Raw genomic sequence first — 17,731 nt, 5'->3', positions numbered from 1 at the left:
ATCTCCAGTTATGATTCGTTTTAAAAATGGATCGAATTCATTGCGTTTAAGGTGCATATCACAAGCGTTGATTCGGTTTGTTAAATGAATTTCTTTCAATACATGTGGTACCCAAATATCAAGACTTTTACCCAGTCCAAGACTTTTTATGTGATAATGAACGGTTGATTTTGGTATATTTAACTTCTCTCCTATCTCACGCTCAGTTACATGACAATCAAATTCGATTAATGCTTTGATTTGGTCATCATCAACTTCATTTGGCCGACCTGAACGTGGCTCATCTTTAAGTGAAACATCTCCAGAACGGAATTTGCGAAACCAATTTTGACACTGTCTTCCTTTTAAGGCTTTATCACCATACACATCTCGTAACTTTTTACCAACATGCTCCGCGTTTTTTCCTTTACGGAAATAATAAAGTAAAATATGACGAAAATGGTCCTTTGTGGGCTCCATATTTAAATTGACGCCAAACAAACAAATGTAAACAAAATTTCGCGCACTTTTTTTCTAAAGCAAGCTAAAAGTAACAGCTGATAACTGACAGAAGAAAGAATGCAATTACAGAGTCACAAGCCGTTGAAAAAATTTGTCAACGCCGACTATATTACTACTATATTACCGACAATTACTTTTTGGGCAACCCAATAACTTCCAATTAAATTAAAACAACTTCCATTTTGTTAATCCAAATGATTAGGGAATTTTCCAACTCGCTCATGAAGTGTTAGTTAGGTGTAAAAATCGAAGATTTTCTTGTAATGTTAAGGAAAGATAAGCCTATCACACATCCACCATTATACGACGGATTCCGCCTTTCAGCAAAGACATTTCATAGTCATAGTAATTTATTGATTGTTTTTGTAAAAAAAAAAATAACTTTGTCATTGAAAGTTTTTAACAATTCAAACATTTCTCTTTCTTCGAGTGTGTTTGGTGAATTTTTCACACCTCCCTTTTTTTGTTTGCTTACTTACTCGTTCTCTGGTGTTTGTGTTTTTCTTTTATTTGTTGACGAAATATATCTCGCAAAAATTTCATTCTTTGTTCAAGTTAAATGTGTGATTTTTTTTTTTCAACAAATTTGGAGAAAAGGTGAATTCACAAGCAATCAATCGCTTTTGTAAATTAGCAAAATTATTTATGATCTACATTCTAATTGAATTTATGCGCAAGCCACCAAGCACCAGTCAGTAGCCAGTAGCCAGTATTCTCTCATTAATATGAATTATTGTAAATTAATGTCTGGTTAAAGGCAAAGTTCAAATATCTTCAATTTACAGGTGAATGAGAATCCAATTATTTCGTTTAGCTTTTGGCATTTTTTGGCTAGAAAATGAACGCAGTTTGTTTTGTTTGGATAATCATAAGCTACTAGTAGCTATATCTAGGTTAGGTTAGGTTGAAAAGAAAAGAGGGATATTAATACGCCCCATGCCAATATGGACATACACCTAAGCTAGCAATCTTGTTGTGCGTTCTTTATACTAAAAAGTAACCTTGAAAATAATCTGGGGCAGGAATTTTGTTGAAAAATCTTTAATTCTTCTCTATTCTACGCCCCTAAGTTGTTTCAGGTCTCGTATTGTAAACCCACGTAAGTATCGGAGTCTGTTGGCCGTGAAAGCCGGTATATGACATAGGAAAAACAGGATTTTTTTTTGCAAAATCTTTAATTGTTTTCCATTCCACGCCCCTTTACTTGTTTCAGGTCTGGTATTGTAAACCCACCTAAGTGTCGGAGTCTGTTAGCCGTGAAAGCCGGGATATGACATAGGAAATACTAAAACTTCTCATTATGTTGCCTTACAATCGTTATCTCCTATCACGTGGTCCTATGTGTGTCTCGTAATGATACTTAAAGCTACCATGTCTCCTTCTTCATTCCTTTCAACATTAGGCTCCTCCTTCGGACCAGTCGGATCTCTCCATTAGATGTTTCCCATCCTACCGATCGTTTCAATATTTCATAGTCCCATATACGCGTTCGTTGCCTACCCCCTTAACTCAAAATGCTTGGCTTTCACTAAATTTCAATTCGTCTGCACCTTTATTCCTCCAAACTTCGCTATACGGATCGTGTCAAACTCAGAGAAGGCGTTAATCTCGAAGACGTCCGGGATTATTTATTTATTTGTCCGCAATGATCCGCATTTTATTGTCCGCAATGATGTTCATACTTAAACGTCCTCACTTTAATACCATCACCTCACGCGTTCTGTGATCGCCCGGATCTCCGCCCTCGGTCCGCTCTGGGTCCTGCGACCGCTATGGTCAGGCAGTCGGAAAGAGATCAATATGGAATCCTAAATCCACTCTGCCCTCTTGTTTTGATCCATACGTTTAGAATGAATTACCATAGTTCCGCCCATACAAGAACGTGCCGCTGGCAGCAGTGTTTCTTATTCGACCTCAAGTGTCATCTCACGTAACCGATCTGAAAACTCTTCCAATTCATCTAGTTTTGCTATCATTGCCTCGATTATCCCGCGATAGTTTAACCTGCTCTAGTCCCATCGCCTTAAGTGGCGATGGAATTAACACGTTAATTTAATTTGGGACAGTAACTAGCTTAAGAACTCTCAAAATCTTTGCCGAAAATGTTGGATGGCGGAATTTAATTGAATTTTGCTACTATACGGGTCGATTTCTCGACAGGATTTTTCAAGTCTAATGGTGAGTTTACAAGGCAGACTAGAGCTGGCAAAATATCGATGGTACTATCGATATTTAAACTTTTGACTGAATATCGATTGATATTTTTCCAATGGATACTATTGCAAAATTTAATTTTTTTGCCACAATATGCAATCTACTGAATGTACGCTATAAGATACATTGCACCTATAGAGGGCGCAATTTTCATCCGATTAGGATAACATTTGGTTCAATGATTTCTCTCATGACTTCCAACAGACTTTATTAACCTTGGTTTTATTTGGTTTGTGCATTGATATTGCTTCTATATAAATCGATCTCCTGATTTTTACTTCTCATTTTGGTTTGAAATGTAGGTGATGGGAAATTAACGATAGTATCGATATTTATTATTAAAACTATCAAAAATATCAAATGTTGCGATTATCGATAGTTTGCCAGCTATATGGCAGACATGATGTGTGGTCATTGTAATTGTATGGGTATAAATAAAGGTGTCTGCGTCACATATACACATGACCACAAGTCATGGCTTAAAATCGATTATTGACGTCAGTGGATTATCGTTAAAACTGAAAAGAATAATCATAACTAGACGGTAGATGTTTCCAAAATAAAGCATAACAAAGATACAAATAAAGAAAAAGTAAATAAAAGAAGAAAACAATGTTTCGTTTTTAGGGAAAACTATATTCAACACATACTCTTCACAAACAAGCGTTTGATGTGCCATGTAAATTCCCCATAAAGTCTCACTTTTCTATAATCAAAAAAATTTACAATTTCTTCTGGCTTTAGATCCCCGAGCTTATAGGTCTTTTTGCCTTTGGTAGCGCATAACTTTCCCTACCATGCTTGATCACTGACACCTTCCTTGCCTCCTGCCAAGGCTTCGTAGTATATCTAAATCTGATTTCATTTTAAAGAAATTCGTCTTTAACGAGAAGAGTCGAAGACGTTAGACCCAAGATTTAAATACCATGCAAGTCGGTGCATATTGTTAATTTTGTAATTGTTGTATATTCCCGATATTTTTTAATGGGATCATTCAGAAATTTGAATGAATGGTTAAGACCTTCTTCTTCACTCTTATAGACCAACCTGTATGCCTCGCCTTCTGCACTTATCTCCCATTGATATGTTTGATATGCTATGGCATCAAATCAATAGAGCATGGTGAAGTCTGTCTTAACAAATGGTCACCATCTTTAAATCAAAAACCAAACATTCATACCACAAAAGCTAAAAATATAAAACAAAAATTCATAAATATTTATTTTATAGTGAAAAATCAAACATTTGATAAGCCAGCCTCTCTCTCTCTCTCTCTGTACTCTCTGGTGAAAGTCAAACATTGAGTTGACTAGCATTTCAGAAATGCACCCCTATAGGCAAACAATTATTAAGACTTGTTTACTTAAACCTAGGAGAGACAGAGGCAATCGAAAACGACAATTTAAAATAAAAAAAAGTGCTGAACTGCACCGGTGAATGGTCGTCAACCCACAGAACCATGACCTACAATAAATAAATTTGTTTTATAACTTTATGGTTTGCCTTAGCAAATGGCATTTGCAATTGTTTTAGCGGCGTTTGAGAAATAAGTAAAAAAAAAATATTAAAATTTTCACAACAAAACATTAACACAGGTATTTACAAAACTTCATGTGGATTGGAAATAGGTTTATTAGACAGATTTCCTTTATAGATCCGTGAAAGAAACCTATTTCAAGGCTTCATCAAGTTTTGTGAAGACTGCCGTTAATATGTCAAAGGAAATGTGAAATAAGAAAATAAAATCTTATACAAATTTAAGCCTATTTGATAAAAACAACTATAAACTTATCTAAGTAAGGCCAGTACATACAAACAAACTTATTTTCCTACAATATTATTGTATGTATGTATGTGTATGAATATGGGTAAATACGTCATATGTTTTTATGATGAAGCCATATACATATACATTTGTTGTAAATTTGTCCCACCCAAGTAATTTTGTATCATGATAATAAGGTTTATAATATATTTATGTATGTATGCATGGTGTGTTTTATTTACACGAATATACACTCAAAGTGTGTGATTATAGTTTCCCCGTGCTTTCTTAAAGACTGTCACTAGATTACGTTGTAATCATTATTTTTTTTTTTTTTTTCGTTATAAGCGTGCCATACCGTATGTATAATCTATAAATACCCATTGGATTATTTGTTTTTCACACAAAGAAAATTTGCTTAATATTTTATTTTTACATTATGACAAACTAGAATTCGAGAAATTTTCATTTCTATGTCGTCATGGTCTTACTGACCATGCATAACATGGGAAAAATTTCAAATAATAAAAAAAAGAACACACACACAAAATATAATTAAAGAAAATTGTGGTATGCTATGTTAGTTTTATCCTACTAACATTGTTTTTGAGACAGTGTAAGAAGAAATAAATTGTTTAAATGGTTAGTCTACCACAAAAGTGTGTTCTGGTCCATTGCAGAGAAATGAAGTTTTCTTATATACCCTTAATCATGAACCACCCTTTCAAGTTACCTTTCATACTTATTTGCAAATTTATCCCATGAACATTCCACTAAGGAACAGTGGCAAACTTCTCACATATCAAAAAGTTCAGTCCGATTCAAGTTTAAGCTCAATCATAAGGTGCCTCCTTTTTATAGCCGAATCCGAACGCCGTACCGCAGTGCGACACCTCTTTGGAGAGAAGTTTTACATGGCATAGTACCTCAGAAATGTTGCCAGCATTAGAAAGGGAAAACCACCGCTGAAAATTTTTTCTGATGGTCTCGCCAGGATTCGAACCCAGACTTTCAGCGTCATAGGCGGACATGCTAACCTTTGCCCTACGGTGGCCTCCTTACTCATTTACTGATTTATTTACTTACTGACTTAGCTATTTACTTACCTTCCTACTTTATTTCTTATTACTTACTTATTGGCTTACCTATCTACCTTTCTACTTACTTACTGACTTCCTTACTTACTCTTTTTTGGTATCTTACCTATTTACTTACTTTCTAACTTACCTACTTACTTATTTCCATACTTACCTAATTCCTTACATACTTAACTACCTGCCATTACTTTTACGTAATTACTTACTTACTTATTATACCCTCCACCATAGGATGGGGGTATATTAATTTCGTCATTCTGTTTGTAACTCTTGGAAATATTCGTCTCAGACCCCATAAAGTATATATATTCTTGATCGTAATGACATTTCATGTCGATCTAGCCATGTTCGTCTGTCTGTCCGTCCGTCTGTCTGTCGAAAGCACGCCAACTTTCGAACGAGTAAAGCTAGCCACTTGAAATTTTGCACAAATACTTCTTATAGGTGTAATTCGGTTGGGATTGTAAATGGGCCATATCGATCCATGCTTTGATATAGCTGCCATATAAACCGATCTTGGATCTTAACTTCTTGAGCCACTACAGGGCGCGATTTTTATCCGATTTGGCTAAAATTTTGCGTAAGGTGTTTTGTTGTGATTTCCAACAATCGGTTCATAACCTGATATAGCTGTCATATAAACCGATCTGGGGTCTTGACTTTTTGACCCTTTATAGGGCGTAAATCCTATCCGATTTTGCTGAAATTTTGCATGACGTGTTTCGTTATGACTTCCATCAATTGCGCTAAGTATGGTTCAAATCGTTCTATGTTTTGTCATAGCAACCGATCTGGGGTCTTGACTTCTTGACCCACTAGAGGGCGCAATTCCTATCCGATTTGGCTGAAATTTTTCATGAGGTGTTTTGTTATGACTTCTAACAACTGTGCCAAGTATAGTTGAAATCGGTCCATAACATGATATAGCTGCTATATAAACTGATCTTGAATCTTGACTTCTTGAGCCACTAGAGGACGCAATTCTGATCCTATTTGGCTGAAATTTCCCAAGAGGTGTTTTGCTATGATTTTCAACAACTGTGCCAAGTATAATTAAAATCGGTTCATAACCTGATATAGCTGTCATATAAACCGATCTTGAATTTAGCCACTAGAGGGCGTAATTCCTATCCGATTTGACTGAAGTTTTGCAAGAGTTGCTTTGTTATGACTTCCAATAACTGTGCGAAATATGATTCATATCAGTCTATAACCTGATATAGCTGCCTTATAAATCGATATGGGATCTTGACTTCTTGAGCCGCAAGAAGGCCTAATTATTATGCGATTTGGTTGAAATTTTGTACAACGGCTTCTTCCATGACCTCCAACATACGTGTCAAATATGGTCTGAATCGGCCTGATAGCCTTATGCAGCTCCCTTATAAACCGATCTCACTATTTTACTTCTTGTGCCCCTAAAAGGCCTAATTCTTATACGATTTGGCTGAAATTTTACACATATACTTCTACTGTGGTCTCCAACATTCAATTCAATGGAATTCTTTTCTTTTATCCTTCGTTTATCTAAAAAGAGATTCCGGGAAAGAACTCAACAAATGTGATCCATGGTGGGGGCTACATAAGATTCGGCCCGACCGAACTTAGCACGCTTTTACTTGTTTTGAAGAAAATTGTTAAAAGTTTATGCCAATGAATTGCTATGATTTGGCTTGAAATCATTAGTTTTGTGTAGAAGAACATGTGAACTGTATTTGCAAGTGTCTTCGACTATTCATTAAAATGTCAAAGACCTTTGGTAGGCATGAATATCTGTCCACATAGAGAGATTGTCTATTTTTTGCTTTTAGTAAAGAGTCGAATTAAAGTACACTGAAAAATATAAACTAGAATAGTTAAAAGACAATCGAGGGCATAAACGAAAATATTATCTTGGATTCTTCTTTTTTTATATTTCATCATGAAAACAAAGTAAACTAGCCAATTTATAGACTTACTCTTTAGGATGTTGTCTATTTTTTTGTATTATTTGCATTTTTTGTTTCTTTTGCCAAACTCATCATCGATGATACAGAAGATTTGTTTATGGGGCTTCCTTCAATAAGTCATCTTCTTGTTGCCTTTGGCATTCAAAAATAGTATTTTGGCTGTTTGGGGCCATTTCTCCCCACACCATCTTTGCTTCTGCTACTTGGCAAATCAATAAATATATTAATGTCCAATTTCTTCACGTACTATGGCGAATAGTGGGTATAGATTCTCAAATTGTTTTGCTATCTGTTTTGTTTGTTTAGATTTTATTTATTTATGTTTATTTTACGAATTCGTCCCCAATACACGTGCCGCCTCGCTTGCCTTTCTTCATCATCATCATCGTCAATGGTCATCATCATTATCGTCGATTGCCACCGTCAGACAGTTTCTTCAATTCGATTCAAATTCAATTCGATTCAAAGTGATTTGACTATCCATTTCACCGTCCCGCCCCGCCCCGCCTCGCTTCATCCACTTAAGTGGTCATCAATTCGTTGATTTCTTGTAGTTGTAGTTGTATTGTCTTGTTCTTAATTTTGTTTATTTTTATGTGATTTAATTTCTTTTTGTTGTTGTTGTTATGGTTATTGTGTTGTTAAACTTGCGATTAGTTTATTTTGCTATTTTGTTGTTCGTCTTGAATTTTGTTGAATTTAGTATGAATGTTTTGTTTTTCTCTTTCATTTTGTACGAAATGGTAGATCCACATGTCAATCAATAGGTGAATAATAATGGTGCCATGATATTTTATGGTTATATAAAATCAAGACAATGTTGTTACACTGAGAGATATTAAGGGAAATATGATAAATAATGCTATATTCAGTTCCAGTCTATTGGGTTGCCCAAAAAGTAATTGCGGATTTTTCATATAGTCGGCGTTGACAAATTTTTTCACAGCTTGTGACTCTGTAATTGCATTCATTCTTCTGTCAGTTATCAGCTGTTACTTTTAGCTTGCTTTAGAAAAAAAGTGTAAAAAAGTATATTTGATTAAAGTTCATTCTAAGTTTTATTAAAAATGCATTTACTCTCTTTTAAAAAATCCGCAATTACTTTTTGGGCAACCCAATACAATGCTGTAAACACGTCTTCACAAAAAGTTTGATCAAAATTGTTATTTTTAGACAACACTTTGTCGAAATTCGGGTTTCTTTTCAAAAAACAAGTTTTCACAAAAAGTTTATATTTAGATTAAATTAATTTTGATATAAATTTTTCATATAAATATTATTATATTTTATTGTTGTTCATTAAGTGTTTCTCGAAATTATATTTTTATGCAAAATTTAACTATTGTGCAAAATTGTGCTTTCATAAACGATTTCGTTGAAACTTGATTGTCGTATAAAATTAAATCAATATTTAATTTGCAAAAAAAACAAAATCGTAAAACTTTGACTTTTATTGAGAATTGGTAAAAATATGGCTCAACTCCGACTTACAGCTGGAAAACTATCGATAATCGCAACATACGATATTTTCGATAGTTTTAATAATAAATATCGATACTATCGTTAATTTCCCATCACCTATATTTCAAACGAAAATGAGAAGTAAAAATCAGGAGATCGATTTATATAGAAGACCCAGAGGTCTCAATGTTAACCCAGATAAGACGGAAATATGCCTGTTCACGAGGAAGACGAAGGTGGGCCAATTTAACGCACCACGTTTCCTCAATAAGACGATTTCGATATCTGACAAGGTCAAATACTTAGTTGTGATCTTGGACAGGAAACTGAATTGGAAGTGTCACATTCAGAAGCTTACTGAGAAGGCTCACAGATGTTGGGCACTATGTAGACGGGCCGTAGGCTCGAAATGGGCCTGAATCCTAGGATAGTCCACTGTCTCTACAGGAGCGTGAATAGACCAATACTTACTTACGCCTCAGTAGTATGGAGGACTGCTATGGAGAAAAAGTGCAACATAAGAACCATACAACAGGTTCAGAGAACATGTTGTCTTGGCATAGGCGGAGCGATGAGGACCAGGCCCACTAGGGCACTGGAGACTATTCTAGATATCCGACCCATTGACATACAGATTAAGTGTATGTCAATGTTAAGGCGATGGGAGAATGGATTGAGCAGCTCATACCATAGCGGTATATTCGAGGTGACGATAGGAAACCTCGAAGGAAGGGAAGAGGTTTCCGATCGGATACCTGAGATGAACCTTGAAGTTGAGAGCGAGGCACTGCTGCCATTGGCACAATCTTGGATTGACGGAACCCTAGTATTGCCATCTAGAAAATCATGTTACACGGATGGATCAAAGCTAGAGAACAGAGTGGGCCTAGGGGTTTACATTGAGAACCCAGGAACTGAGATCTGTTTTAGACTGCCTGACCATAATACGGTCCTGCAGGCGGAGATCCAGGCGATCACGGAATGCGTGAAGTGGTGTGATGCTAATGCGAGGACGTCGAGTGTGAACATCTTTACCGACAGTAAAATTGCCATAAGGGCAATAACAACAGTGTAAGAAGGAGATTAACACCTTCTCTGAGGTTGGCACGATCCGCATCGTTTGGGTGCCGGGCCATAACGGAGTAAGGGGAAATGAAAGGGCAGACGATTTGGCGGTGAAGGCCAGAGGACTGCCGCCAATAAACTTGGTTAACCCAAAGCCGAATGCGCATGCAACATTGTGGGACATCGAAACGGTCGGTAGGACGGCGAAAATCTTATGGGGGGATCCAGATCGTGAGAAAACGAGGCTATTACTGAAAGGAAGCAAAAAGGAGGTCAGTATAGCTGTAAGTATCATAACGGGACACATAAGACTACACTTATGTAAAATCGATGCGGCAAGTGATAGCATGTGTAGGGAAGATGATGAGACATTGGAGCATTTCCTTTGTCATTGCCCGGCTTTCGCGTCTAATAGATACCGGCACTTAGGTGGAGACACAATACCAGACATGAACCAACTTCGGGAAGTGGTATTGAAAATAATTAAGGATTTTGTATGTAGCACGAAATTCCTAAATTAAAATTTTGTTTTTAAAGGTTACTTTATAGTTTTTAGAGCGCACAACAAGCCGATTACTGGCTTAGGTGTATGTCCATAGTGGCATGGGGCTGATTCTTATGTGCACCCTCTTTTCAACCCAATCTAACCTATATAGAAGCAATATCAATGCCAGACCAAATAAAACCAAGGTTATTAAAGTCGGTTGGCATGTTAGGCATGAGTGAAATCATTGTACAAAATGTTGGTCTAATCGGATGAAAATTGCGCCCTCTATAGGCGCATTGTATCTTAAAGAATGCATTCAGTGTTGGATTGCTTATTTTCGATATTTTGCTTGATCTACTCCGAGTCCGCAGTCGATTCCAAACACTTAATTTTTTTTAAATATTTTTAACAAATTTAAAAAAATGTTTTAAGGCAATATGCTTTTTTACCAAAAAATTAATTTTTTTAATATTTTATGATTTTAATGATTTTGTCATAAAATTGCACCTGCTTCGAAAAATAGAAGGCTTATCGCTATTATTTTTTTTTTTTTTAAAGAAAGAAACCATCAAATTCAACATGACACTAAAATGATGAACACCACACAGATGGGAGCTCAATGTTCCAGCCCGTGTGGTGCTCATAGCTACGCCGTGCCAATGACACAAAAGTAGCTCGACCGTCTCGAAATCTCCTCGTCCCACATACGTGGCTAAAGTACATATGCCTCCTTGTCCGGAAGAATGTCAAAGACCTGAAGTTGTAATGATTCGCCAAGACTGCAACCAGCAGTCCGACGTTATACATCCTCAGCACAAGGATAAATGGCGTGCCGTTCCGCGAAATACTCTGCCATAGGGGTTTGGTCACGTTGCAAAGTTAGGCGTCAGCCCACCCATCGTTTGCGCGGCCATAATAAAATCTTTATTTGAATCTATAGTACAGTCCATATAATTTAATGTTTGAAAATTATTTCATGCAAATGTTGACCGCGGCTGTGCCCCAAATTGTCCATCCTCTTAGTCCAATTTTGGCATACTCTTTCCAACATTTTGGCCAGTATCTCACGAATAAATGTTACAATGTTGTCTTCCAATGTCTGTATAGACATGTCTGTGTAGACATGAGCTTTAACATAGCACCACAAAAAATAGTCTAAAACCGTTAAATAAAATGTTCACCTAACTCGCCTCGCAATAAGTCAATTTTTACGCGTGCTGTGTGGCATGTGGTACCGTCTTGTTGAAACCACATGTCATGCAAGTCAAGCTCTTGCATTTTAGGTAAAAAAAAGTTGGATTTCATGTCACGGTAGCGCTCACCATTTACAGTTACATCACTATTCGCATCTTTGAAGAAGTACGGGCCAATGATGCAACCAGCCCATAAACCGCACCAAACTGTGACCTTTTCTGGATGCATTGGTTGCTTTTGCAATGCTGCTGGCTGATCTTCACTCCAAAAACGACAATTCTGCTAATTTATGTACCCATTGAGCCAAAAATGAGCTTCGTCGTAAAATGGAAGAAGCGTGTGATGAACTTTCTTAACAGAGCACGCATTTTGATAAAAAAAATTCAATAATTTGCAATCGTTGTTCGTTTGTAAAACAATTCATGGTTAAATTATAGAACAAACTTAAGATTTTAGACAGTAAAACAAAACACGAAACGTGCGTGAGCTGTCAAAACCAGTGTTGCCAAAAAGATTATAGCTAAAAAATCACCCTTTAGAAAGCATCCTTCCTAACAGGAAGCTGGACTTGCCCGATACCTGAGCCTTTAGAGCCGCCTGAATATCCACGTATATCGTGACAGTCTGATTGGGCAGCCGTTACTGCATCCGCATCGTCTTCAATGCCTTCAGAATCCCTCGCTTAAAAAACCCTGCACCCATCCAGAAATCCATATGACTTCTTAATTTAAAGGAACTCAATGTAGACTCCTGCCGAGTTAAATACCCATAGTCTGAATACAATTATTTCCCTAGTTTGAAAAACGTCAGATTCCAAACTCTCTCATTGTAAAGACGATCGTTGTCGCACAGCCAACATAAAGGTGCAATGGCATAAAATCTAGCATGGCATTTGTGCCTTTTTCTTGTGCCCTTTTAGCTTCAGAGTTCAGTACTGCCGTGTTACCTATTTTTTCGATAATCCTGCGTAGCGTACAGCTGGCTAGAGGTATAAGCCCGAACTTTTTTCTATCGAGTTGCGACATCTGTATAGTTAATTCAGTCCCCTTCAGACACTTTCCCCTAAGATCCATCTTAAGCCCAGTTTCTGGTACAGAATCACGCCCTGGAATCTGGGCTCCTGAGTGAGCGGTAAATCTATTCCATCGAGAACAAATTCCCTGAAAACTGCAAGTTTCTTTTCTTGGTTAAAAGAACCATCTCGGTCTCAGTTTCCTGGTGATGCGTTGATTATCTTATCTTTCAGCTTTCTACCGACCCATTCATCAGAGCCTCCGGTATGCCTAAAAAGGCCAAATTCCCATCGATCTCAGCAACCACAGCATAAAGGGCATTGATATCTGAGCGAATCCTAGTACAAGCATTTTTATAGCTGCCTAACATTGATAGGTCAGATGTGTTTCGGATATACGTCTCAAATAGACTCTCTAAGGGCCTTAAGACAAAAGATGGTAGACTTATTGGCCTATAGTTCTTCGGCTGGGATGAAAAGCTTCCTAACTTGCCACCAACCAGTCATAACTTGATCCAGCAAAATGCAGCCCAATGACACACGTTCATGATCTTTGCAACATATAAGTCAGTATGTCATCCGGTACTGTTGACATGTAAGATTCAATCGAATTCACTGCCCACATTAACATTCCCTCCTTTACAATATCCTCAATTACGGAGAGTGTCTTGGGACTGTGTGGTATCAAAGAGACTCGGGACTCTGTCGCATCGTTTCTTAGTTGCTTGTGTTGCTCTCAGACTAAAGACAGAGTCTGATTTCCTAGTTTGACTCCGCCCATGTTCAGTCATGGAATGCTTCCAAGGGTTTTCGCGTTCTTACATATGACACACGGTCATGACCTTGCAACATATAAGTATGTCATCCGGTACTGTTAACATGTAGGATTCAATCGCTTTCACTGCCCACATTAACATTCCCTCCCTTTACAATATCCTCAATTACGAACAGTGTCTTGGGACTGTGTGGTAACAAAGAGACTCGGGACTCTGTCGTATCTAAGAAACGGGTTGTGTTGCTCTCAGACTTAAGACGGAGTATGGTTTCAAAGCTTGACTCTGACTTGACTGTTCAGTTATGGAAAGCTTTCAAGGGTTTTCGCGTCCCTACAGAAAAACCTACGTAGCCTCGATGACTCGTTCACTTCATCCATCGATGTGCATTAACAAACCCATGGGGCCCTATTGGCCGACTTGACCTTGCGTCAGTCGGCACTCAGCTATTGTAAAACCTCCCCATAGTATTTCTAAGGTTTCTCAAGTCCGCGTTACAACAAACAGGCTTTGATCTCTTCCCGGTTAGGTAAGAGGGCAGGTTTACTTATAACTGCTCAACAACTGCTAGCAGAATGGCTGCCTTTCTTATCAACAGCAATGATGTTTGTTATCTAAAGCTTCGACTCAATGCTTTCTTCGTAACAGTTTCAGTCTTTTAGGTAGGACTTTGCACGGAGACAAAATTAGATTGAAAAAGTTGTTATGTCTATGGTAAAAAGAATCATCGATATCTTACAGAGTTATCATCTCTAATAACTCTGACAGAAAAGTCTGATCATTACCAATATAGCAAATTCACAGACCAATATTTTACAAAAAAAATTTCAATTGACTTTGTAAATTTTGCCCATTAACATTCCATTAAGGAACATAAGGAACTTCTCACATATCAATGAGTGCTGTCCGATTCAAGTTTAAGCTCCTTTTTTATAGCCGAGTCCGAACGGCGTGCCGCAGTGCTACACCTCTTTTAAGGGGAAGTTTTTTACATGGCATAGTACCTCACTAATGTCGCCAGCATTAGGAGGGGATAATCACCGCTGAAAATTTTATGATGGTCTTGTCGGAGTTTGAACCCAGGCGTTCAGCGTCATAGGCGGACATGCTGACCTCTGCGCTACGATGGCCTCCTTTTCATTAGTATTTGTATTGGGTTGCCCAAAAAGTAATTGCGGATTTTTCATATAGTCGGCGTTGACAAATTTTTTCACAGCTTGTGACTCTGTAATTGCATTCTTTCTTCTGTCAGTTATCAGCTGTTGCTTTTAGCTTGCTTTAGAAAAAAAGTGTAAAAAAGTATATTTGATTAAAGTTCATACTAAGATTTATTAAAAATGCATTTACTTTCTTTTAAAAAATCCGCAATTACTTTTTGGGCAACCCAATATATCCCCATTGTGAGTAATTATTGCTCGAAAAAGGCACCCTAAGAAAATTTTGAGGTAAAAAAAACGTTTTTTTAGTTTATGAAAGCTAACAATTTCTTAAATAACCTTGAAGAGCTTCATAATTGCCTTCATTACTTCAAACGTCTATCCATTGCTACACCACACCCAAACTATCTGCTTTTCATCATACTACAACTTCATTTTTTTGCTTTAAGACCTATTCATATCCACCCTAGAATGTATTTTAATTGATTTAACAAATTTTAACCAATCAAAATTAAAACAAAATACCAACAACATCGTCCCCTCCATCACATAGATCGAGACCGGCCAAAAAATTGCCCTTTCTCAGCGATGACAACGACGAGGAGAACAGCGAAACTGAAGATGAAGATTTCTGCACTGATGACTCCGATGACTATGGCATTGGCGGCATTGGAGGTCGTGGCCGTGGAAAACCACGACGCACTTTTGCCGCATCCTCCTGCTCTAATCAAGAACTGATCCAACAGCGACAACAACAGCACCACATGCATGTTCCATCCTCAATGGGAAAGGGTTTTCATCATCATATCAATCTTCATAATCACCATCATCATAACCATCATGGCATGCATGGCATAAAACGTAAGAAAATCGAGACCATACCACCCGTAGATCTGGACAATGATGATGCTTGCAGTGAAGATGCCTTCATACGTAAAATTGCCAGTGCCTCCAGTAGTAGCTCGGTAATGCCGCCAGTGGAGACAATTACAACAACGGTACCGCCGGTAGTAGTGTCCAAGGGCCGAGCAATGGCCTCTTCCTCGCCCTCTTCGTCCGGCACCATAGGCGTTGCAACAAAGTAAGATTTGTTTTTCTAACCAACCCCTTAAAAAAAAAAACAGACCATACATCTCCCCCAATGTATTCAAAATCGAAATCTTTTGAAAAAAACAACTTTTTGGAAATTAAAAAAATTTTTTTTTAAAAAGTATTTTCTTCTAAATAAGAAAAACTTTCCCTTTCTGCTGTACTAAAAATTTCTCTTCCTCTTCTGTAATTTTGCAAATTTTTGGTCAGTTTTCTACTTTTTTGCTTTGCTTTAATAATTTTTTTCTACATAATTTCAATTTTCATCTTCCATCAAAACATTTTCATGAGATACAAAAAAAAAATGTTAACACCTTTTGTTATTATGATCCATAAAGTGGCTTAGTTTATTTATGTGTCCTTCTGTTTTCTTTATTCCTTTGCAGATTCATTGCCAACAGTTCGCGGGGCATGACCCGAGTAGCCCACAAACGTCAACCTGCCACACCACCCAATAGTGTGGCTACATCATCCAATGGTCGAGTACAATTGGAAATTGTCTCACAGCCTGAGCAGCAACACAGAGCGAGGTAAATAAGAAATTAAAAAGAACTTTAAATTAGATCTACATAGGAGAGGTCTTAACTTCAACCATTGTAAACATGAGAAAATTGAGCTAACAGCCCCATTCCAAAACTGATGTTGAAAATCAGTTTAAATCATCTCCTACGATTAAATTATTTATGGACCTTTTTTCCCCAATACTTATCTTAGCTCCTTCCCTTGATTCTTTTCAGATATCAAACAGAAGGCAGCCGTGGTGCAGTTAAGGATCGCAGTGGCAATGGCTTCCCCATTGTCCGTTTGGGTGGTTACAATAAACCTACCACGTTACAAGTATTCATCGGCACTGACATTGGACGTGTCGCGCCCCATATGTTCTATCAGGCCTGCAAAGTAGCCGGAAAGAATTCCACACAATGCAACGAGAAGAAAGTCGATGGCACTGTGGTCATTGAGATTGATTTTAAACCAGAGCAAGATATGACTATCACCTGTGATTGCGTTGGCATACTAAAGGTAAGCAAACAAACGAGGCGTCAAAGGGTATTCCCCAATCTACTGGCCAACCTACATATTGGGTTGCCCAAAAAGTAATTGCGGATTTTTTAAAAAAAAGTAAATGCATTTTTAATAAAGCTTAGAGTGAACTTTAATCAAATATATTTTTTTACACTTTTTTTCTAAAGCAAGCTAAAAGTAACAGCTGATAACTGACAGAAGAAAGAATGCAATTACAGAGTCACAAGCTGTGAAAAAATTTGTCAACGTCGACTATATGAAAAATCCGCAATTACTTTTTGCGCAACCAATACATAATTTTGAATTTTCTCACGTTTTTCCTTTTATTGCCCCAGGAACGCAATGTTGATGTTGAACATCGTTTTCCCGAACATCTTGCCCAAAAGAATAAAAAAAAATCAACTCGCTGCCGCATGGTGTTTCGCACCCAGTTAACTCACGACGATGGCACCGTGGAAACTCTACAAGTCTGTTCAAATCCCATTATATGCAGTAAGTATTTGAACAACCTGCTTACCAAACTATTTAGACTTTAACCAATTCTCTTTCTTTCTTTCTGCAGCCCAACCACCAGGTGTTCCAGAGATCTGTAAGAAATCCCTTAACTCTTGCCCCGTCGATGGTGGTCTCGAATTGTTCATAATTGGCAAGAATTTCCTCAAGGATACCCATGTAATATTTCAAGAGACTTATGAAACCAACATGCCAGCCGTCGATGACACCAGTCCCGACTTGAATGGCATACACCATCAGAAACAAATGATAGGGGCTCTATGGGAACAAACCGTTATACCCGATAAGGAGTATCTACAACAAGTATGTTTTTTAAATAATTACAAGTTATCGATAAATAACATTATATACTTTAACGTAGTTTGATGCAAATCTTCCTTAGATTGCCTGTTATCGTTTAAATAATTTATGGCCCAAACTGATAAAAAAAA

At 37.4% G+C, this 17,731-nt stretch overlaps 1 protein-coding gene across 6 annotated transcripts in view; it reads left to right on the top strand.

Moving 5' to 3' along the window:
- Window positions 1-17,731, top strand: part of LOC106088410 (uncharacterized) — a 151,454-nt gene that overhangs the window by 112,671 nt on the left and 21,052 nt on the right. For 5 of the 6 annotated variants that reach the window (XM_013253919.2, XM_013253921.2, XM_059366346.1 and 2 more), the window contains exons 4-8: window positions 15,229-15,756; window positions 16,151-16,294; window positions 16,502-16,784; window positions 17,123-17,279; window positions 17,350-17,603. In XM_013253919.2, coding sequence (XP_013109373.2) covers window positions 15,229-15,756; window positions 16,151-16,294; window positions 16,502-16,784; window positions 17,123-17,279; window positions 17,350-17,603 — 1,366 coding nt within the window. The remainder of the gene's footprint in view (window positions 1-15,228; window positions 15,757-16,150; window positions 16,295-16,501; window positions 16,785-17,122; window positions 17,280-17,349; window positions 17,604-17,731) is intronic. The other variant, XM_013253922.2, reaches the window with a different exon arrangement.

Source organism: Stomoxys calcitrans, chromosome 4 (assembly GCF_963082655.1).
Source record: "Stomoxys calcitrans chromosome 4, idStoCalc2.1, whole genome shotgun sequence".
Taxonomy (NCBI): domain Eukaryota; kingdom Metazoa; phylum Arthropoda; class Insecta; order Diptera; family Muscidae; genus Stomoxys; species Stomoxys calcitrans.
This window is presented reverse-complemented; position numbering and strand designations above follow the sequence as displayed.